The 22520-nt window shown below is 45.3% G+C and overlaps 1 protein-coding gene across 1 annotated transcript; it reads right to left on the reverse strand.

Moving 5' to 3' along the window:
* Positions 1-8515: 8515 nt before the first annotated feature.
* On the reverse strand, positions 8516-20803 carry hivep2b (HIVEP zinc finger 2b). Its single transcript, XM_024430528.2, has 7 exons — positions 20604-20803; positions 12117-16231; positions 11714-11889; positions 11062-11237; positions 10754-10852; positions 9701-10611; positions 8516-9423 (listed from the first exon to the last, which is right to left on the reverse strand). Exons 2-7 carry the CDS (start codon positions 16122-16124, stop codon positions 8920-8922), a joined length of 5874 nt encoding a protein of 1957 aa, XP_024286296.1. The 5' UTR covers positions 16125-16231; positions 20604-20803; the 3' UTR covers positions 8516-8919.
* Between the last annotated feature and the right edge of the window lie 1717 nt (positions 20804-22520).

The following is a 22520-nucleotide window of genomic DNA, read 5'->3' on the forward strand; positions in this document are numbered from 1 at the left end:
TCACTCTGTAGCAACCAGCAACCAGCAACCATGTTTTACTCACTCTGCAGCAACCACCAACCAGCAACCATGTTTTACTCACTCTGTAGCAACCAGCAACCATGTTTTACTCACTCTGTAGCAACCAGCAACCATTGTTTACTCTGTAGCAACCAGCAACCATCGTTTATTCACTCTGCAGCAACCAGCAACCATGTTTTACTCACTCTGCAGCAACCAGCAACCATGTTTTACTCACTCTGCAGCAACCAGCAACCATGTTTTACTCACTCTGCAGCAACCAGCAAACAACAACAATGTTTTACTCACTCTGTAGCAACCAGCAACCAGCAACCATGTTTTACTCACTCAGCAGCAACCAGCAACCATGTTTTACTCACTCTGCAGCAACCAGCAAACAACAACAATGTTTTACTCACTCTGCAGCAACCAGCAACCAGCAACCATGTTTTACTCACTCTGTAGCTACCAGCAACCATGTTTTACTCACTCTGCAGCAACCAGCAACCATGTTTTACTCACTCTGTAGCAACCAGCAACCATGTTTTACTCACTCTGTAGCAACCAGCAACCATTGTTTACTCTGTAGCAACCAGCAACCATCGTTTATTCACTCTGCAGCAACCAGCAACCATGTTTTACTCACTCTGCAGCAACCAGCAACCAGCAACCATGTTTTACTCACTCTGTAGCTAACAGCAACCATGTTTTACTCACTCTGCAGCAACCAGCAACCATGTTTTACTCACTCTGCAGCAACCAGCAACCATGTTTTTCTCACTCTGCAGCAACCAGCAAACAACAACAATGTTTTACTCACTCTGCAGCAACCAGCAACCATGTTTTACTCACTCTGCAGCAACCAGCAACCATGTTTTACTCACTCTGCAGCAACAGGCAACCTTGTTTTACTCACTCTGCAGCAACCACCAACCAGCAACCATGTTTTACTCACTCTGTAGCAACCAGCAACCATGTTTTACTCACTCTGTAGCAACCAGCAACCAGCAACCATGTTTTCTCACTCTGTAGCAACCAGCAACCATTGTTTACTCTGTAGCAACCAGCAACCATCGTTTATTCACTCTGCAGCAACCAGCAACCATGTTTTACTCACTCTGCAGCAACCAGCAACCATGTTTTACTCACTCTGTAGCTACCAGCAACCATGTTTTACTCACTCTGCAACAACCAGCAACCATGTTTTACTCACTCTGCAGCAACCAGCAACCATGTTTTACTCACTCAGCAGCAACCAGCAACCATGTTTTACTCACTCTGCAGCAACCAGCAACCATGTTTTACTCACTCTGTAGCAACCAGCAACAAGCAACCATGTTTTACTCACTCTGTAGCAACCAGCAACCATGTTTTACTCACTCTGCAGCAACCAGCAACCATGTTTTACTCACTCTGCAGCAACCAGCAACCATGTTTTACTCACTCTGCAGCAACCAGCAACCAGCAACCATGTTTTACTCACTCTGTACTAACCAGCAACCATGTTTTACTCACTCTGTAGCAACCAGCAACCATGTTTTACTCACTCTGTAGCAACCAGCAACCATGTTTTACTCACTCTGCAGCAACCAGCAACCGTGTTTTACTCACTCTGCAGCAACCACCAACCAGCAACCATGTTTTACTCACTCTGTAGCAACCAGCAACCAGCAACCATGTTTTACTCACTCTGCAGCAACCACCAACCAGCAACCATGTTTTACTCACTCTGTAGCAACCAGCAACCATGTTTTACTCACTCTGTAGCAACCAGCAACCATTGTTTACTCTGTAGCAACCAGCAACCATCGTTTATTCACTCTGCAGCAACCAGCAACCATGTTTTACTCACTCTGCAGCAACCAGCAACCATGTTTTACTCACTCTGTACTAACCAGCAACCATGTTTTACTCACTCTGCAGCAACCAGCAAACAACAACAATGTTTTACTCACTCTGTAGCAACCAGCAACCATGTTTTACTCACTCTGTAGCAACCAGCAACCATGTTTTACTCACTCTGCAGCAACCAGCAATCATGTTTTACTCACTCTGCAGCAACCAGCAACCATGTTTTACTCACTCTGCAGCAACCAGCAACCAGCAACCATGTTTTACTCACTCTGCAGCAACCAGCAACCATGTTTTACTCACTCTGCAGCAACCAGCAACCATGTTTTACTCACTCTGCAGCAACAGGCAACCGTGTTTTACTCACTCTGCAGCAACCACCAACCAGCAACCATGTTTTACTCACTCTGTAGCAACCAGCAACCATGTTTTACTCACTCTGTAGCAACCAGCAACCAGCAACCATGTTTTACTCACTCTGTAGCAACCAGCAACCATTGTTTACTCTGTAGCAACCAGCAACCATCGTTTATTCACTCTGCAGCAACCAGCAACCATGTTTTACTCACTCTGCAGCAACCAGCAACCATGTTTTACTCACTCTGTAGCTACCAGCAACCATGTTTTACTCACTCTGCAACAACCAGCAACCATGTTTTACTCACTCTGCAGCAACCAGCAACCATGTTTTACTCACTCTGCAGCAACCAGCAAACAACAACAATGTTTTACTCACTATGTAGCAACCAGCAACCAGCAACCATGTTTTACTCACTCTGTAGCAACCAGCAACCATGTTTTACTCACTCTGCAGCAACCAGCAACCATGTTTTACTCACTCTGCAGCAACCAGCAAACAACAACCATGTTTTACTCACTCTGCAGCAACCAGCAACCATGTTTTACTCACTCTGTAGCAACCAGCAACCAGCAACCATGTTTTACTCACTCTGCAGCAACCACCAACCAGCAACCATGTTTTACTCACTCTGTAGCAACCAGCAACCAGCAACCATGTTTTACTCACTCTGTAGCAACCAGCAACCATTGTTTACTCTGTAGCAACCAGCAACCATCGTTTATTCACTCTGCAGCAACCAGCAACCATGTTTTACTCACTCTGCAGCAACCAGCAACCATGTTTTACTCACTCTGTACTAACCAGCAACCATGTTTTACTCACTCTGCAGCAACCAGCAAACAACAACAATGTTTTACTCACTCTGTAGCAACCAGCAACCAGCAACCATGTTTTACTCACTCTGTAGCAACCAGCAACCATGTTTTACTCACTCTGCAGCAACCAGCAATCATGTTTTACTCACTCTGCAGCAACCAGCAACCATGTTTTACTCACTCTGCAGCAACCAGCAACCAGCAACCATGTTTTACTCACTCTGCAGCAACCAGCAACCATGTTTTACTCACTCTGCAGCAACCAGCAACCATGTTTTACTCACTCTGCAGCAACAGGCAACCGTGTTTTACTCACTCTGCAGCAACCACCAACCAGCAACCATGTTTTACTCACTCTGTAGCAACCAGCAACCATGTTTTACTCACTCTGTAGCAACCAGCAACCAGCAACCATGTTTTACTCACTCTGTAGCAACCAGCAACCATTGTTTACTCTGTAGCAACCAGCAACCATCGTTTATTCACTCTGCAGCAACCAGCAACCATGTTTTACTCACTCTGCAGCAACCAGCAACCATGTTTTACTCACTCTGTAGCTACCAGCAACCATGTTTTACTCACTCTGCAACAACCAGCAACCATGTTTTACTCACTCTGCAGCAACCAGCAACCATGTTTTACTCACTCTGCAGCAACCAGCAAACAACAACAATGTTTTACTCACTATGTAGCAACCAGCAACCATGTTTTACTCACTCTGTAGCAACCAGCAACCATGTTTTACTCACTCTGCAGCAACCAGCAACCATGTTTTACTCACTCTGCAGCAACCAGCAACCATGTTTTACTCACTCTGCAGCAACCAGCAAACAACAACCATGTTTTACTCACTCTGCAGCAACCAGCAACCATGTTTTACTCACTCTGTAGCAACCAGCAACCATGTTTTACTCACTCTGCAGCAACCAGCAACCAGCAACCATGTTTTACTCACTCTGTAGCAACCAGCAACCATGTTTTACTCACTCTGTAGCAACCAGCAACCATGTTTTACTCACTCTGCAGCAACCAGCAACCGTGTTTTACTCACTCTGCAGCAACCACCAACCAGCAACCATGTTTTACTCACTCTGTAGCAACCAGCAACCATGTTTTACTCACTCTGTAGCAACCAGCAACCAGCAACCATGTTTTACTCACTCTGCAGCAACCAGCAACCATGTTTTACTCACTCTGCAGCAACCAGCAACCATGTTTTACTCACTCAGCAGCAACCAGCAACCATCGTTTATTCACTCTGCAGCAACCAGCAACTGAATTCATAGAGAGCTGAGACATTTTATGACTAATATACACACGAAATCCATTGTATAATTGATCAGGGCGTGCTTAGTAACAGTGGCTGGATTAGAAATTATTGTATTTAGGTGCAAATCCGCCCCTTTCTCAGAGTAAGCGCTGTCTGTAGTGACTATTCCTCACCAGAGGATGTCAGTAGAATATGAAACATGAATCTCTCTATCACTCTATTCTATAGTTCTCCATGCCAGAGGAGTGATATAATCTGAAACCTCACTGGGCTCGCTCTAATCCTAAACAACTGTAGATTATGCTATAGATTATGTAGATGCTTTTGGACATTCATTATCAACCAGCACAAAGGTAAAGCTTTAAGGAGATACATTACTGATAATGTTATTAATACTCGGTTATCACCTGTTCAAAATAATCTGCAGTACACATTCATAAATGATTGAGAACGAAGTATATTCATTTAAAAGCAATTTAAAATGAATTTCTCAAAAGTATAACACGCAATAACAAACAAGCTCCAACATTAAGACAGAAATAGAGAAAGAACTGTCCTGTAATGATGTGAATAACTAAACAAGGGAATTATCTGCCATGTTTATGTAACCTTTATTTAACTAGGCAAGTCAGTTAAGAACAAATTCTTATTTTCAATGACGGCCTAGGAACAGTGGGTTAACTGCCTGTACAGGGGCAAAAGGACAGATTTGTACCTTGTCAGCTCGGGGGTTTGAACTTGCAACCTTCCGGTTACTAGTCCAACGCTCTAACCACTAGGTTACCCTGTCGCTCATCTAGGTACCTTGAGATGAATGCCCTAACTGTAAGTTGCACCGATAAGAGCCTCTGCTAAATGACTAAAATGTCAATGTAATTAGCCACAGAGCTTCTGCTTCAATATGTGATGGGTAAAGGATCTGTGATTTAACACAGACTTTAATAAACACGAGAAGCACAGTTCAATAGATATGACATAGTGGAATAAAACACAGACGATACTCTGCAACAGAAAACACACTGAGTAAACAAAACATTAAGAACTCCTGCTCTTTCCATGACATAGACTGACCAGGTGAATCCAGGTGAAAGCTATGATCTATTATTGAGGTCACTTGTTAAAGCCACTTCAATCAGTGTAGATGAAGGGGAAGAGACAGGTTAAAGAAGGATGTTTAAGCCTGGAGACAATTGTGACACAGATTGAGTATGTGTGCCATTCAGAGGGTGAATGGGGAAGACAAAAAATATTTAAGCCCCTTTGAACGGGGTATTGTAGTAAGTGTCAGGTGTACTGGTTCGTGTCAAGAACTGCAACGCTGCTGAGTGTTTCATGCTCAACAGTTTCCTGTGTATCAAGAATGGTCCACCACCCAAAGGACATCCAGCCAACTTGACACAACTGTGGGAAGCATTGGAGTCAACATGGGCCAGCATCCCTGTGGAACACTTTCGACACCTTGTAGAGTCCATGTCCCCACGAATTGAGGCTGTTCTGAGGACAAAAGGGGGGGGGGGTGCAACTTAATATTAGGAAGGTGTTCCTGATGTTTGGTGTACTCAGTGTAGTTCAGTAGCAGGAGAGATGATACAAACTGATAATCTGCAGTCAAATGAAATCCAACAGAAAGTCATATATATTGGTTGCAAGACTTTCTATTCCCCATCTGTATACACACATAACATAACCCTGTAGCTATATGCTACATACCAGACAGCATGTACACTGAGTGGGTCCAGCGATAGCTACCCCAGACATTCTTGTGAGAGGTAAAGTTGATTATAACATCGTGCTTCTAATGTTAACATGTCGAGTTGTGTGTTTCAAATCAGTCCACTAACTCATGTCTCAACGGTGAACCTGTAAATGTCAAAATGTCAATTTGACAACATTCCTGTTAACTTCCATATTGGAAATGCAGCCATTATTTTATTTTTTTCTACCTCTGAAAAGATCATCTTAGTCGTTTATCTCTGTACCTACAATTCACATAAAAAAAGTCATGTGAATTCAACACTGAAAGAAAATGGTTTAAAATTGGACGTAAAGGAAATGTGAATTTCAAGGTACGTCGGTACAGGTCGTTACAAACTACTCAACCCACCCCATCTTCTTTACCAAAAAATGTAAAGTAAAATGAATTCACACTTGAAATGAAAGAGGAGTTAAACTTATGTGCCCTGTACGTGCACACAGACACCAATCACTTCATAGTAGTGGACTGTGGACTGAAGTGACACTAGAACACATGATTGTTTTTTATTTCTTCTCCTTAATAACCATCTCAGTCAGATATAAAAGATAGGATGAAAGTGCTTATTTAAATTCAGAAAAGGTTCAAAGGGCAGAATAACGAACAACGATTTGCTTAAAGCCATAAGTTATAATGCAATGACATGACTTCATAAGCATCTCATAAGCCTCACACAAGCCTCTCACAAGCGTCTCATAAGCATGGGTCAGTGAGACACACTGTTGCATAAGTGGAGATCATATACAGCATATAAATAGTAGACAAATATTTACCGTCATCAATAAAAGCATACTTTTCTAATGTAGAAAGACATCTTACAGTAAACGTATGCACTTCTCTATTTGTGCAATAGCAAAAACTCATGCGTTTGTTCAAAAAGCTAAAACCACAACATTGAGAATCTGCAACATAACAAATAATTCAAATAGATATATTTTAGATAAAATGTAGCTAGAAAAACAGCAATTTAATTCCACAAAGTAAAAGCTCTTTTTTTTTGGGGTGCAATTTCTTTGTTGATAATAACACTGTCACGTCAGACAATTCTGATTCAAAGTTCCTTAAACATGATATTCACTTTTTCCTTGCTTAATACGATTATTTAAAACATATGTAGAAAGCAAAGAAAAGGCACAGATCTTTGCTTTCCGATCAAAAGCACCAAACTGGACAAAAAGCAAGTCTACACTCAATTTGGTCAGATTCAGTTTTCAAATACTTTCATATTTTTAGATACTTTCCCCGTTATTTCCTTTCCAATTTCTCTCCAAGAATCAAATTCTTAACTAATCACTCGATATGAATACAATTTAAACAACAAGCCTATTTTGAAAATAGTACACATATGCATTTATATGAATAAATGTTAAGAGTGGGTTATGGGGTATAATAAATATAAATGATTCTGTTTGTGTGCAAGTGTATGCAAGCATAATTAACGTAGAAGCATTCTCTTTAAATCCCATATATTGCACCTGTGTCCACTACTTCAACAGTCCTCTTGCTTATCCTTTGCTGCGAGGAACTCCACTGACCTAAAAGTTCAAAAAAAATTCATAGAGATTATAAAGTCTCTGTTTTTAAAGGTTTGTTTTCCTCTCAGATATAGATCATAGTATGGTGAGGGGAGGGGAATGTTAAGACACATGACCGTTGCATTACTAACATGAAGAAACCTGAAGTAACTGAAACTGAGACAAGAATCCCCCAACACCCAACCAATGTGGTCTGTCTGTCTGTCTGTCTGTCTGTCTGTCTGTCTGTCTGTCTGTCTGTCTGTCTGTCTGTCTGTCTGTCTGTCTGTCTGTCTGTCTGTCTGTCTGTCTGTCTGTCTAGCTGTCTAGCTGTCTGTCTGTCTGTCTGTCTAGCTGCTGTCTGTCTGTCTGCCTGCCTGTCTGTCTGTCTGTCTGTCTGTCTGTCTGTCTGTCTGTCTGTCTGTCTGTCTGTCTGTCTGTCTGTCTGTCTAGCTGTATGTCTGTCTGTCTGTCTGTCTGTCTGTCTGTCTGTCTGTCTGTCTGTCTGTCTGTCTGTCTGTCTGTCTGTCTGTCTGTCTGTCTGTCTGTCTGTCTGTCTGTCTGTCTGTCTGTCTGTCTGTCTGTCTGTCTGTCTGTCTGTCTGTGTTGTCTGTCTGTCTGTCTGTCTGTCTGTCTGTCTGTCTGTCTGTCTGTCTGTCTGTCTGTCTGTCTGTCTGTCTAGCTGTATGTCTGTCTGTCTGTCTGTCTGTCTGTCTGTCTGTCTGTCTGTCTGTCTAGCTGTATGTCTGTCTGCCTGCCTGCCTGCCTGCCTGTCTGCCTGTCTGTCTGTCTGTCTAGCTGTATGTCTGTCTGTCTGCCTGCCTGCCTGTCTGTCTGTCTGTCTGTCTGTCTGTCTGTCTGTCTGTCTGTCTGTCTGTCTGTCTGTCTGTCTGTCTGTCTGTCTGTCTGCTGCCTGCCTGTCTGTCTGTCTGTCTGTCTGTCTGCCTGACTGCCTGTCTGTCTGTCTGTCTGTCTGCCTGTCTGTCTGTCTGCCTGACTGCCTGTCTGCCTGTCTGTCTGTCTAGTGGAATGAGGTTGAGAGGAACTGTGGACATAGCCTGGTTCCATGTCTATTTGTGCTGTCTTGCCAACTCATATGTGACCAGAGAAGTTGGCGTGACCATAGCAGTTGTCAAGACATCGCTAATTGATCTAGAACCATGCTAGCTGAGGACTGGACGTTGGATGGGGGGCCTCAGCTGCTCCTGGAGGAAGGACCAAAGAATGTCCCATATGAGGAAAGGCCCAAATGGTACACTATTCCTTATATAGTGCATTACTTGTGACGAGAGCCCTCTGGTCAACAGTAGTGCTTTATATAGGGAATAGGGTGCTATTTGGGATGCAACCCCAGTCTATAGATGCTCTTCAGAGGTGATCCTGAGGGAGGCGATGGCCTTGGTGCAGGTCTGAAGAACCTCTTCCTGCTTAGGGTTCCTGACCATGAGGACAGAGACAGGGGGGTTCTCCTCCTCAGAGTCCCGGGGTGTCTGGAGGGGGGACAGCCTCTCCCTCTCCATCCCGGTCTCCCTCTTCATCTCCCTCTCCATCCCCCTCTCCCTCCCCTGCTGCTGGGCTCCTGAGTCCTCTGCACCGAGGGCTGCCAGACGAACAGATCCCTCCTTAGTGCTGTCCTGGTGGAGCTCAGTCTTTTGAGGGGATAGGGCTGACAGATGGGTCCGGTCAGAGCTGCAGGAGGGCAGAGAGCGCAGTACCTGGATCCCTCCGATAGGCACCATGGGTAGGAGAGTCCCAGCCTGCTGCTGAGAGTGTAGGGGGAGGTGGCTGAAGAGGTTCTGACGGGGACAACTAGAGCAGGCGGACCCAGGCAGGCAGGGAGGCACGCTTCTCCTCTGATCCTAAACACAACAAGTTATAGTGACAATCAGAAGACACGTATCTACAGTTTCTTTCTAAAAAAACAAGTTTGAAATGACAATCAAGAAAAAAATTCATGGACACCATTGGTGAAAAAAAAACATTGTAATTAATAAAGGTTTAACATCAAGAACACTGAGTTGAAATGAAATCAGTTGAAATGAAGTCAGTGCAGCTAGTTTTGATGGACAAGCATATACCAGTCAATCTAAACATATACTAGTCAATGAAAACACTGTAAACAACTATCTTACATACCATATCCATTTCAATGGTTTCTCCCAGCTGGGCCAGTTCAGCCTTGGCTTGCTGCCTGGTTTTATCCCCAGAGTCTCTATGTTGTGAGCCCCCTCTACGTGGAGACACAGCCCTGAGCACCACCCTCTGTCTCCTCCCAGCCAGGTCCACTCCACCTGGGGACAGGGGCCTCTCCATACAGGCCGGGAAGAGGTGCTGGATGGGGGTGAGGTTGGGGGAGCTGGGCCTCAGCGGGGAGGTGTCCCATCGAGGTGAGGAGCGTCCCCTGGGGGAGAGGTCTCTCCGGGTTGAGGTGTAGCCGAGGCAGGAGTTAGGCGGTTCCCTCAGAGGGGACTCCCAGCCGGGGGACAGCAGACAGGTGGGGTAGGGGTCAAAGAACAGACAGCCCTGGTCAGGAGACAGCATGGCCAGGCTACAGTCTTCCTTGTCCAGGCTGGAGGCCAAGACAGTCCTCCGGTCTGATCCTGTCCTCCTGACAGTGGAGGCGGGATGGGGATGGGGATGGGGGTGGACATCGATGCCCGACAGGGTGGAGGAGGGATGGGGGTGGACATCGATGCCCGACAGGGTGGAGGAGGGATGGGGGTGGATATCGACGCTAGGCAGGGTGTAGATTGAGAGGCAGCTGGGGAGGGGATGGAAGGAACTGAGGGGACAGCCATGGACGTCTGACGACACACCCTGGATGACAGCGGCAGCTGTGACCGACAGAGAGGCTACGCCACAGGGCTGAGGGCTGGTGCTCCGGGAAAGGATCTTGGGAGTAGAGTCACCGTCGTAGTCGTCCTCGTCCTCATCATCTTCGTCGATATCGTCGATCTCTTCATCCATGCCATCGGAGTCGTCTGCATCTGAGAACTGGTGTTTGGCTGTGCTCAAGACCCCGGTCTTCAAGTCTTGCTGGATGTCATCTGCATTGTTTGAAAGAACAACAAGTAAAGACAAAGGATACATCACTTGTTTCTGTCATTCTTTCTGTGGTACAGTTACCATGGGTTACACAATCAGTTGTAAATATCTGAATAACTCCCTGGTCATTGGTCAATATCTTACCAGATTCCAGTGTCTCTGTATCATCCACTGTGACTGACACACCAAGCTCAAGACACTTCTTCATGTGAGCCTTTGACTTCATATGCTTGGTCAGGTTTCCTGTGAGTCAAACATGTTAAACATTCATTTAGCTGATTATCATTATCATTCAATTGTACTTTTTTTAGGGGGGGGGAATAAATGTTACTGTTGTCATCAATGCAATCATCATTCAATCTAGTTGATTTGATCAATCCCTTTTTAAAATCAGCAGTCATCACAAAGTTAATCTCTCGTCTCATTCGTCTGAAAGAAGAAGGGAATCCCACCTTTAGTTTTGAAAGCGAAGTTGCAGACCCTGCAGACGTAGGGCCGGACGTCAGTGTGGGTGCGTATGTGTTTCTTCAGCATGCTAGGTTTCTTACAACGGATGCCACACTCCTCACAGATATACTTCCCCCGGCCTCGGCCCCTCACGTACACATAGTCCTCATTGGACTTGAACCTGAGGGGAGGAAAACCATCCTTAATGCGATGTTCTATATCAGGGTGGTTTCAAACTCATTCCACGGAGGGCCGAGTGTATGCTGGTTTTTGTCGTTTCCTTTCAATTTGATTAGTTAGGAACGCCCATCACCTGGTTGTCTAGGTCAAAATTGGACTCAATGACCAGAATTGATCAATCAAGTACAAAGGAGGAGCAAAAACCTGCAGACACTTGGCCCTCCATGGAATGACGTGTTTTATATTATAAGTAGCTATAGACATGCAAGGTAAGTGAAAACAGCTATTCAATCTAATTCCAGGGATCTCTTTTAAAGAGGTCTTCTGATTTCAATGGGACTACCAGGTTAAATAAAGTTTAAAAATACATTTGTACCACCAGGCATAACCCCTTTATAAAACATGTACACATTACAAACTAACATTCAAAGTAATATTATAGCGCTTATTGATTGATGTGATATTATCATAACGGACCCTCCTTCAAATATTTTGATCCGGGTTGGTGTTGGTGTTGGCACTGCTGTTTGTTTCGAGGAGACCTCCCTCTCTTTCCAGTCCTCCTTCCCTGCTTTTACCCTGCAGCTGGCATCCTTCACTTTCCTTCCATAGGAGCTCCCTTCCAGCTCTTTGAGCTCCGGTTTGCTCTGTAGCTAAATGAGACAGATAAATAAACGTTAATATAAAGAATAAATAAAAACAATTCTGTGAAACATTAAACATTCCGTGAACATGCAGTTTAGGTATAGAAGAAAAAGTATAATGTGGTTACAATTAGATTATGTATTTATAATGTAACTTGATTCCAGGATTGGAAACATTCAATATAGACGTTTATGGAATAATGAATAATGAAATAATGAACGATCAATGCTCTCACCAGCCCGAGCCTCTGCCTCCATAAGAGTGAGGAGGAGACCAGCTTCCCAGTCCCAGGTTGGTACATGGCAGCCATGGTGTACACCCATGTGTTAGTCGTCTGTTTGGAGCGGAGCAGAGCCAAGGTGGCACTGGTGTTGAGGTTAGGAGGGTTGGGGTTATGGGAACTGATGCACCACGTAGCGTACACAGAGGACAGGGGAGAGCTGCTGTGAGTGCTGTTTGGCTTGGTGTAGTTCAGATAGCACCAACTCACAGCTGTCATTGTGCGGAGACTTGGAAATTGAGATATCCGTTTGGTGTTTTCCCCGTCAGAGATGAGGATGCCCTGACCTTTGACTAGCTGCACCAGCACCTCCATCTGTGCCTTGCTGTCCATGCCAGACTCATTGAAATCCTTCAGAGAAAGCAGAGCATGTGGATGTAGACTTGCTTCTGTTGGGGAGTTCTCCATAGGGGAATCAGGACTTTCTGACCCTTGTTGCTGAGGTGAGATGAAGCTTCCACTTGCTGGCTCGTTATGAGAATGAAGCGATGATGAGGCAGACAAAGAGGATTTTGAAGGAAAGCCTGACAGTGATGCTCCCTGGTTGGTGTCACTTTGAAACTCTGACTTTAAACTGTGCTTGTTCTCTTCAGTCACATTATAATTCCCTAATTCCACAGCACCCAACTCCTCCACTATCTCACCGTACATTTTCTCCTCTTTGACGCGTTTCTGCTGTTTGACCTCCATGAACAGGTCCAAGCTGCTGGCCGGAGACAACATGCGCTTGTTGGATCCACCACTGGACCCACAGTTGGTGGTGGAGATCGTCCTGGAGGTCAGGGAGAGAGGGATGCCTGTCTTCAGCTTAGCTGGGGGCAGATCTAGAACGTGAACCTGGACTGGGCTGGTCAACAGTCCTCGAGGGTGTCCTAATAATATATTAGATGTATCCAAATTCGTGGCTAAATTTGCGAAGTGAGAAGTGAGTAAAGAGGTTCTGGTGGAGTTAACGCTTTCGAACGGATCATCTACAATTTGGGACACAGTGGTGTATGTGATGCTACCATAGGATGGCACGTGAGTCTGGATTCTAACAGGAACTAGGAGACCAGAGTGTGACGGCTGAGGGGAGAACATTGGCAGACACTGAGAGTGCAGAGCGGTGGATGAGAACGACAGGGCACTGCTGAGGTACTGAGGAAGAATATTTAGCGGAAGGACTGGATGTGCAAATTCAAGGTTAACATTCAAGGACTCCTGTCTTACCAAGTTACCCCGTCTGGGCTCCGAGTAGCTGGCGCTGAGTTCCGCATGTCTAACTTTGGCCGTTGGAGAGAGACTGCCGTAGTCAAACGATACGCTGCGGACCTCTGGGAGCTCTCTGCACTGGGAGTGGCACGGTGCCTGTTCTGAAGAGGTACGTCTCATTTCATGTTGTTGACGTTGGTTCAGGACAGAGAGGGAGTAGCCGCTTCCTGGCACCGCTAAGAACTCCAATGCTTTGCCAAACTCATCCTGTCTAGCCGCCGGTGAAACTGGCTTGGGGATAACCTCTCTCTCTTTCTCCTCTCGGTCAAACGAGAAGCTGGAGCAGTAGGATAGGTTGCTGTCTTGACTGGGGCTCCGGGAGAGGCTCGTACAAGCCGACTCGAAGCTAGACTCGCCAGAGGAGTGCTCCAAGTCAGCTAAGCGCAGTCTCTTCTTCTTTGGAGGGAGTTTCTCTGGGGGGAACTGAGACAGGGTTTCACTCCTCTGGGGCCATTGGAACTCCTCTATATGTCTATCAGGCTCCTTCACCTTCACCTGTTTCACCTCAGCTGCTTTCTCTTTCTCTGGACTGTCTGGTTCTACAGTCACCCTGATCTCTGGGACCGGTATGTTAGACTGACGGACTAGCTTAGGTGTCATTTGATACGACTTATCTAATAATCTACTGTCACTCAACTGGTGTGCAAAGATCTCAGTCCTTTTGTGCATCTCTCTAGTTTCGCTTTGCTCCACCACATCCATTGAGGACGGCTTATCCCGTCTCTGGGAGTTGTAAGAATCTGACTGTTCAGAGAGAGACCTGGTAAGGGAGTTAGTGTGTTGAATCACAGAGATGACGTTACCTAAAGATCTTCTCTCTTCTCTCTCTCTCTTTTCCCACATTTCCCTTTCCAGTCTATCACGTTGTGTTCTGTCCTGTGTGTGAACGCTTTGGGCATGTCCTTTCACTGAGGATGTAGTCGTTAGAGCACCTTGAGAGGTTTGCTTTGAATCATAGTCCCTCATCTCTTCAGAGTGGTCATAGTCTGTGTGATACTGGCCTCCTACATCCTCCTCCTCCGCAACACAGTTTTCCTTCCGCCGTTTCCTTGTTGCATATTCCATCGCTTGCTTTTGTTGGATGATGAAACTGTCCATCTCCACTCCAAGGTTGGAAATGTCAGAGATGTTTCCGTAGTGGTCAGGAGGTCCATCGTGTACAGAGTGTTCAAAGGCAGCCTGTCTCGTAAGTCTCCTAATGCCTCCAGGGGACGCCCTTTCATCAAAGGAGTGGCTGCCTCGCAGGCCTTGTGACATGTCCTGACATGCCACCGAGGACGTGGGCATCGAGTTGCTCCGGACCAGCTGTCCAGAATCAGAGAGCTCTAGTTGAGCCTCCTTAATGTCCTCCCTTGTAAATGAATGTGTGTTTATTCTGATCGATTCAACCATTGATTCCTTTTCTTGTGTGAATACGCGGGAAACACCTCGCTCCGATGTCTTACGATCACTCATTAAGTCTGTCCTGCAAGTCACAACAGTTATGGCCTGTTGTTTCGGGTTCGGCTTGTAACACTTTCCAAACATTATCTCTTGATAGGACTTGGCGTTTGTGTTGGGAGGACCACCTGTTTGGTGTTCAGAACTCTCAGAGCGTGAGAAGTAGCCTGAGTCTGTGCTGCCTTTGCTTCCCTGGCTAGGCAGGGAGAGAGATGTGTCAGTGTCACTGCTCCTTTTCTCTGAGAGCCGGAGTGCCAGCCTCTGCTTGATGGCGCTGGATTGGATTGCATGGCTGACCTGAGAAACAGCTGGAGCAGCATTGATCTCCAAGAGTCTGGGTGAACCGTCCTCAGATAATGTTGATGCTAATGTAACTCCCTGTTTCTGGGCAATGAGATTCAGTACTTTAACAGCAGTGGTGCTATCTGGTTCCTCCACTGAAACAGTGTCCAAGAGCGATGAATCGTCTTCGTCCGTGTCCGAGCTCTGCTCAGCATCAGAGTAGAACTCTCCTTCTCCTAAAGATCCCCGGTCCTCCATATTGGCATTGTAAGAACCCAGTTCTGAAAATGGCACTGTCCCAGCTTTGACCGAGTGAGCATGAGATTTTCTGTGTTTGTATAAATTGCTCTTGGTTTTGAAGGAGAAACCACAGGGCACGCAGGGGTAGGGTCTCTCCCCAGTATGTGAGCGAATATGCTTCTTAAGTACGCTGGGTTTGGCACATGCCCTCCCACAATAATCACAAACATACTTCCCAGGTCTCTGTTGCTGCTTCTGCTCCATCTTACTACACACCTCCTTGGATAGTTCCTCTATTCCTGACTGGGAACAGTGTTGGAGAGATAGGGGTAAACTGGGGGAGCTCCTCTGAGGAGAGGGCCCTCCACAGCTGACAAGTGGCAGTGCAGAAAGCAAGTGATCTGCTGTTTTCTGTCTAGCAAAGGGAACTGTCTGTCTCTCCTGTGGTGGATATGAGGTTAATACGTTGTAATGAGGATGACTGCAGGGTTGATCCTGTAATTGGCGTAGTGATTTCCCTTCTAATTGTCTGAGTTTCCCTGAGTCAGACATATCTGTTGAACAATATATGGTTCTACTCTGGTCGTCCTCTGGTTCTGGGCATAGATGCCACCCCTCCCCTTCCGAATCAGCCGAGGGGGGTATTTTAGTTTGGGCAGTCATAGGTGCTGCTGACTTTCTCTGGGGAACTGTCTTATCCAGAGCCTCTTTAGAGCTTTTCACTTCTGCAGTAGTTTCTAGTGACTCCATGACGATTCCAATGTCACCTTCCTCTTCAGGGTTGATTTCCTACAGATGATAAAGTCTGTTATGTTACTGTAGTAGTAATATTAGCACTGGTGGCAGGAAAGGGTCATCTGAAAAAAAACAGAAACAGAATCATTATTTTTTTGTGAAATTACAATACTTCACAATATTACATTACATTACATAACATAGTTCACAGTATTACATTAAGGACACACATGCATTGTCCCTACCAAATACCAGTAGACGCAAAAACAGCACAACTACTTACTTACAAAAATACTGTAGTTAACGTGCAACCCACTTCCTGTTTCTCCCAACAAGAAACATAAAACAGATCATATCACCACTTAGGGACCTTTATAACCTCACAGACAAAAAATCATTTTCCAAAATAGTTCCTCCTTGAACTAAACTTGGTGCATAATGACCAGTGATCACGGCAGGAAATGAAAGAATAACCATGCTCTTTTACTAGACTCTCTCAAATACCTGTACCTCATCTAACCCCTGGCCAGTGCACTACAATGACAGTGTGTATGTTTACCTGGATGCTAAACTCATCAGACACTGGATATGTGTACTGTTTATTATCTCATCCTATACATCAGCTCCACATTATGGGACTACCTGTGTTTCTGCTCCATTGCACTATGTCTGCACCCCAAATGGCACCCTAATCCCCTATATAGTGCACTACCCATAGGGCTCTGGTCAAAAGTAGTGCACTATGAAGGGAATAGGGTGGCATTTTGGATGTGGCCTATAGCTCCATAGCAGAGTATGTAATCTTGTGCTAAATCTCAGCTCTACACCTTGGGGAAGGGTATGTAATCTTGTTCTATACCATGGACCAGGGTATGTAATCTTGCTCTATACCGTGGACCAGGGTATGTAATCTTGTTCTGTACCGTGGACCAGGGTATGTAATCTTGTTCTAAATCTCAGCTCTACACCTTGGGGCAGGGTATGTAATCTTGTTCTATACCGTGGACCAGGGTATATAATCTTGTTTTATACCGTGGACCAGGGTATGTAATCTTGTTCTATACCGTGGACCAGGGTATGTAATCTTGTTCTATACCGTGGACCAGGGTATGTAATCTTGTTCTATACCATGGACCAGGGTATGTAATCTTGTTCTATACCGTGGACGAGGGTATGTAATCTTGGTCTGTACCGTGGACCAGGGTATGTAATCTTGTTCTATACCTCAGCTCTACATCGTGGGGCTTCATGGTATGCTGGGTCTCAGAGGGAACATCATTCTCATCTTCTCAGTATCAAAGGCTGTGTGCTCTTTAACGAGGTTATGTAAGATTATCTGGTTCAAACCCTCTGAGCTACTCTTAATTAGGACAGCCTATGAGCTACGTTTTCTCTTTCTGTTCCACTCTACTGCTCTCTCTTTCTGTTCCACTCTACTGCTCTCTCTTCTGTTCCACTCTACTGCTCTCTCTTTCTGTTCTACCCTACTGCTCTCTCTTTCTGTTCACTACTGCTCTCTCTTTCTGTTCCACCCTACTGCTCTCTCTTCTGTTCCACCCTACTGCTCTCTCTTTGTGTTCCACTCTACTGCTCTCTCTTTGTGTTCCACCCTACTGCTCTCTCTTCTGTTCCACCCTACTGCTCTCTCTTTGTGTTCTACCCTACTGCTCTCTCTTTCTGTTCACTACTGCTCTCTCTTTCTGTTCCACCCTACTGCTCTCTCTTCTGTTCCACCCTACTGCTCTCTCTTTGTGTTCCACTCTACTGCTCTCTCTTTGTGTTCCACCCTACTGCTCTCTCTTCTGTTCCACCCTACTGCTCTCTCTTTGTGTTCCACTCTACTGCTCTCTCTTTCTGTTCCACTCTACTGCTCTCTCTTCTGTTCCACTCTACTGCTCTCTCTTTCTGTTCCACCCTACTGCTCTCTCTTTCTGTTCCACTCTACTGCTCTCTCTTTCTGTTCCACCCTACTGCTCTCTCTTTCTGTTCCACTCTACTGCTCTCTCTTTCTGTTCCACCCTACTGCTCTCTCTTTCTGTTCCACTCTACTGCTCTCTCTTTCTGTTCCACTCTACTGCTCTCTCTTTCTGTTCCACTCTACTGCTCTCTCTTTGTGTTCCACCCTACTGCTCTCTCTTTCTGTTCCACCCTACTGCTCTCTCTTTCTGTTCCACCCTACTGCTCTCTCTTTCTTTTCCACCCTACTGCTCTCTTATTCTGCTCCACTCTACTGCTCTCTCTTTCTGTTCCACCCTACTGCTCTCTCTTTCTGTTCCACCCTACTGCTTTCTCTTTCTGTTCCACCCTACTGCTCTCTCTTTCTGTTCCACCCTACTGCTCTCTCTTCTGTTCCACCCTACTGCTCTCTCTTCTGTTCCACCCTACTGCTCTCTCTTTCTGTTCCACCCTACTGCTCTCTCTTCTGTTCCACCCTACTGCTCTCTCTTTCTGTTCCACCCTACTGCTCTCTCTTTCTGTTCCACCCTGCTGCTCTCTCTTCTGTTCCACCCTACTGCTCTCTCTTTCTGTTCCACCCTACTGCTCTCTCTTTCACTATTTGTTACAACCAGGGATTTATCTCTTTGTTAGACTGTTACATCCTACTGCTCTTTCTCTCTTTGTTACACACACACACACACACACACATCATACACATTTGTCAAACAGACCGGAGAGATGATACAAATCCAAGGTGACTCTTAAGATGCAGAGATAAAATACATTAAATCAAAGAGGCTACGCTTCTACTGCAAGAATGTCCAAATAATATTTAAATGGGAAGTACTTTGTCCTCCCACTTGACACAGGGCTAAACACTACAGCTATCTGATCTGTTTGTATTACTCTCCTAGACAGACAGACCAAAGAGGAGAATACAGTATATACTGTATACTGTAAAAGGTGACTTCTTGATACATTCTACAAGGGCAGAGGTGACAACATTGTAAGCCTTGAGCGGGAGGGGACAGGGGATCTCTCTCTCTCCTCAAGGTCATTCTGACCTCATAGCTAGGTATGTTTCCATCCTAAAGCAATAAGAGGAGGGAACTACGAGTGCAGGGTGTCAGGGAGATAAGCCTGCCTCACTGAAACAATACATACCTCTCTTCTGAACTACACTACAGATATAGAGAGGGAAGGACACAGCCTGTACTGCATGCAGGCTACACTTCCCAACCTCTGCTAAGTCATATTTACTAGTTCCTTCAGCAGATATAGACTACACTTCCCAACCTCTGCTAAGTCATATTTACTAGTTCCTTCAGCAGATATAGACTACACTTCCCAACCTCTGCTAAGTCATATTTACTAGTTCCTTCAGCAGATATAGACTACACTTCCCAACCTCTGCTAAGTCATATTTACTAGTTCCTTCAGCAGATATAGACTACACTTCCCAACCTCTGCTAAGTCATATTTACTAGTTCCTTCAGCAGATATAGACTACACTTCCCAACCTCTGCTAAGTCATATTTACTAGTTCCTTCAGCAGATAGACTACACTTCCCAACCTCTGCTATGTCATATTTACTAGTTCCTTCAGCAGACATAGACTAACTTCCCAAACTCTGCTAAGTCATGTTTACTAGTTCCTTCAGCAGACATAGACTACACTTCCCAACCTCTGCTAAGTCATATTTACTAGTTCCTTCAGCAGATATAGACTACACTTCCCATCCTCTGCTCAGTCATATTTAGTAGTTCCTTCAGCAGATATAGACTACACTTCCCATCCTCTGCTCAGTCATATTTAGTAGTTTCCTCAGCAGATATAGACTACACTTCCCAACAGACCTCTCTTTTAGGAAACTATCAATTTCTTGTGTAGGTAAAGCCAATGGTCGTGTATGTACACTAGTATATATAATTCATGGTATATCAAAAAAGTTCACAGGAATATGGCAAGTGAGTACTACTATAGGAGGCAGTTGGGTGGTAAATTAGTGTGTTTTGGGATGTTTGTGGATTGGCAGTTGGGTGGTAAATCAGTGTGTTTTTGAATGGTTGTGGGTTGGCTATTGGCATGTGAATGTGCTGCTTGCATGTGTGTGATTGAGCATGCACTTGTGCTTGAGTGGTTGAGAGGAGGGGGGTGACTCTTAGAAGGTTTCTTTATATTCAAGATACCGTATGCTTATACATTTACACGCTCATAAGACATAGTACAGCAACACTGCTGAAGCATGTTGCATGGAGACAATGGGAAGCATACTGTACATAGGTTATGGAAAACGTCATTACAATGCCACTGCATCACGTTCAGCTACACAGAGGAGTCTAACACTAGCCCCTCATCCATACATTTTATAAGGAAAACACATCGAGTCAGGGACACTGAGGCAGAAAGCCCATGGCATGACAGCATGCACAGAACACAACATGCAGAATTAACACCGATGTAAGATGTTTTCTATCCTACTGTTTTTCAAATAGACTCTCCACAAGCAGCAGACAGACGGACATGCAGATGTCGAATATAATCCTCAAACAAACCTGACATTAGTATACTCTCTTCTTGTCCCACATCGCCAGTCACATGTCACATTCCTCATATTGCAAATTACAGCTGTCCATTCTCCACATCCCTGGGCTATAGTAATAGCATAAGCAATTATGATCAGATTTAGCGAGGGTAAAATCGTATCAATCAGACGTTGCAGCCGCTGATGCTGGCTGACTGAGCGTGCATTAGGAGATCTATTGATGTGAGCTAGTCACCAGAGAAAATACCCAAGCGTGACGCGGGACCCAGGCACAGAAATAGCAAGGGGCCCAGTGAGGGATTACACAACAGCCCACGGTTTAGGACACTTTCTCCAACACAGCAGACAGATACACAGTCTCGGTGTGGGGGGAAAACACTGTTGTTAATACTCTGCTTTTACCAATGGTTGGCACACAACAGACAGCCACATCTCAGCTAGAGGTTCAAAACACAGCAGACAACTTCAACTTTAGAATAGTAGAATAGAATAGAATATTCAGAACCTCCCTGTGGTGCGGTGGTCTAAGGCACTGCAGTGCTTGAGGCATCACTACAGACCCGGGTTTGATCCCAGGCTGTGTCACAACGGGCCGTGACCGGGAGTTCCATAGGGCGGGGAGAGGTTGGCCAGGTGGGCTTTACTTGGCTCATCGTGCTCTAGTGACTCCTTGTGGTGGGCCGGGCACCTGCAGGCTAACTTCAGTAGTCAGTTGAACAGTGTTTCCTCTGACACATTGGTGTGGCTGGCTTCTGGGTTAAGAAGGGCAGGTGTTAAGAAGTGTGGTTTGGCGGGTCATGGAGGACGCATGATTTGACCTTTACCTCTCCTGGAGCCTGTCGGGGAGTTGTAATGATGAAACAAGATCGTAATTGAAAAAACGGGTAAAATACAAAAGTAATAGAATATTCAACTACACAGTGTGGGTAGACTGGGTTCTCTATACATCAAAATGGCTTTTAGCAGGTCTGGGATCCCTGATTATACTGGAGTCTGATAACCTGGGATGACCCACATACACTGAGGGACTCGGATGAAACCCGGGTTTGCTATTTGGGGATTTAAACTCTCTCAGTGGGCCAAAACACAGCAGACACTTACTTTGAACACCTCTTGGAGATGGGCAACATGTCACTATGATCACTGACAACTACAAATACATTTTTCCTCACCATACAAAGAGGAACAAATCATGAGGTGTTTAAATGTGATGTCATCACTATAGTCTACACTACTCCACAGTCTGGTTAGCTTCTAAGACATATTTTCTCTCTCTCTCTCTCTCTCTCTCTCTCTCTCTCTCTCTCTCTGTCTGTCTGTCTGTCTCTGTCTCTCTCGCTCTCTCTCTCTCTCTCTCTCTCTCTCTCTCTCTCTCTCTGTCTGTCTGTCTGTCTGACCTGGGTTCCCAAAAGCATCGTAGCACTAAGAGCGTCTTTCGTCCATTTAGTTTCAATGGAATTAATATCATCTCATTGCTACAACACTTTGGGAAACCCAACCCAGGTGGTTCAACTGTGTGAATTCAGAAGTGGACCAATGATGTGGTGAACATTTCCCAAAGCAAATTTGGAGAGTAAACTATCTTATTATATAGACGTGCAGCAGGCAGTTTGTAAGGTGACGCCAAATAAACTTTTCTATCCTTGGATGGACAATAAAGCTCTGTTCCCTTCTGTCCTGCTATGTTCCCTTCTGTCCTGCTCTGTTCTGTTCCCTTCTGTTCTTCTCTGTTCTGTTCTGCTCTGGTCTGTTCTGCTCTGTTCTGTTCCCTTCTGTCCTGCTCTGTTCCCTTCTGTCCTGCTCTGTTCTGTTCCCTTCTGTTCTTCTCTGTTCTGTTCTGCTCTGGTCTGTTCTGCTCTGTTCTGTTCCCTTCTGTCCTGCTCTGTTCCCTTCTGTCCTGCTCTGTTCCCTTCTGTCCTGCTCTGTT

Source organism: Oncorhynchus tshawytscha, linkage group LG08, assembly GCF_018296145.1.
Source record: "Oncorhynchus tshawytscha isolate Ot180627B linkage group LG08, Otsh_v2.0, whole genome shotgun sequence".
Lineage (NCBI taxonomy): Eukaryota > Metazoa > Chordata > Actinopteri > Salmoniformes > Salmonidae > Oncorhynchus > Oncorhynchus tshawytscha.

Bases quoted from the DNA above. Each gene is read 5' to 3' on its own strand.
- hivep2b (XM_024430528.2), bottom strand. From the start codon at position 16,124: ATGGAGTCACTAGAAACTACTGCAGAAGTGAAAAGCTCTAAAGAGGCT. The intron at 11,890-12,116 runs GTGAGAGCATTG...TGTCTCATTTAG, and splicing joins GGAGGCAGAGGCTCGGGCTG to CTACAGAGCAAACCGGAGCT. The intron at 10,612-10,753 runs GTAAGATATTGA...CAAACAATGCAG, and splicing joins TACAGAGACACTGGAATCTG to ATGACATCCAGCAAGACTTG.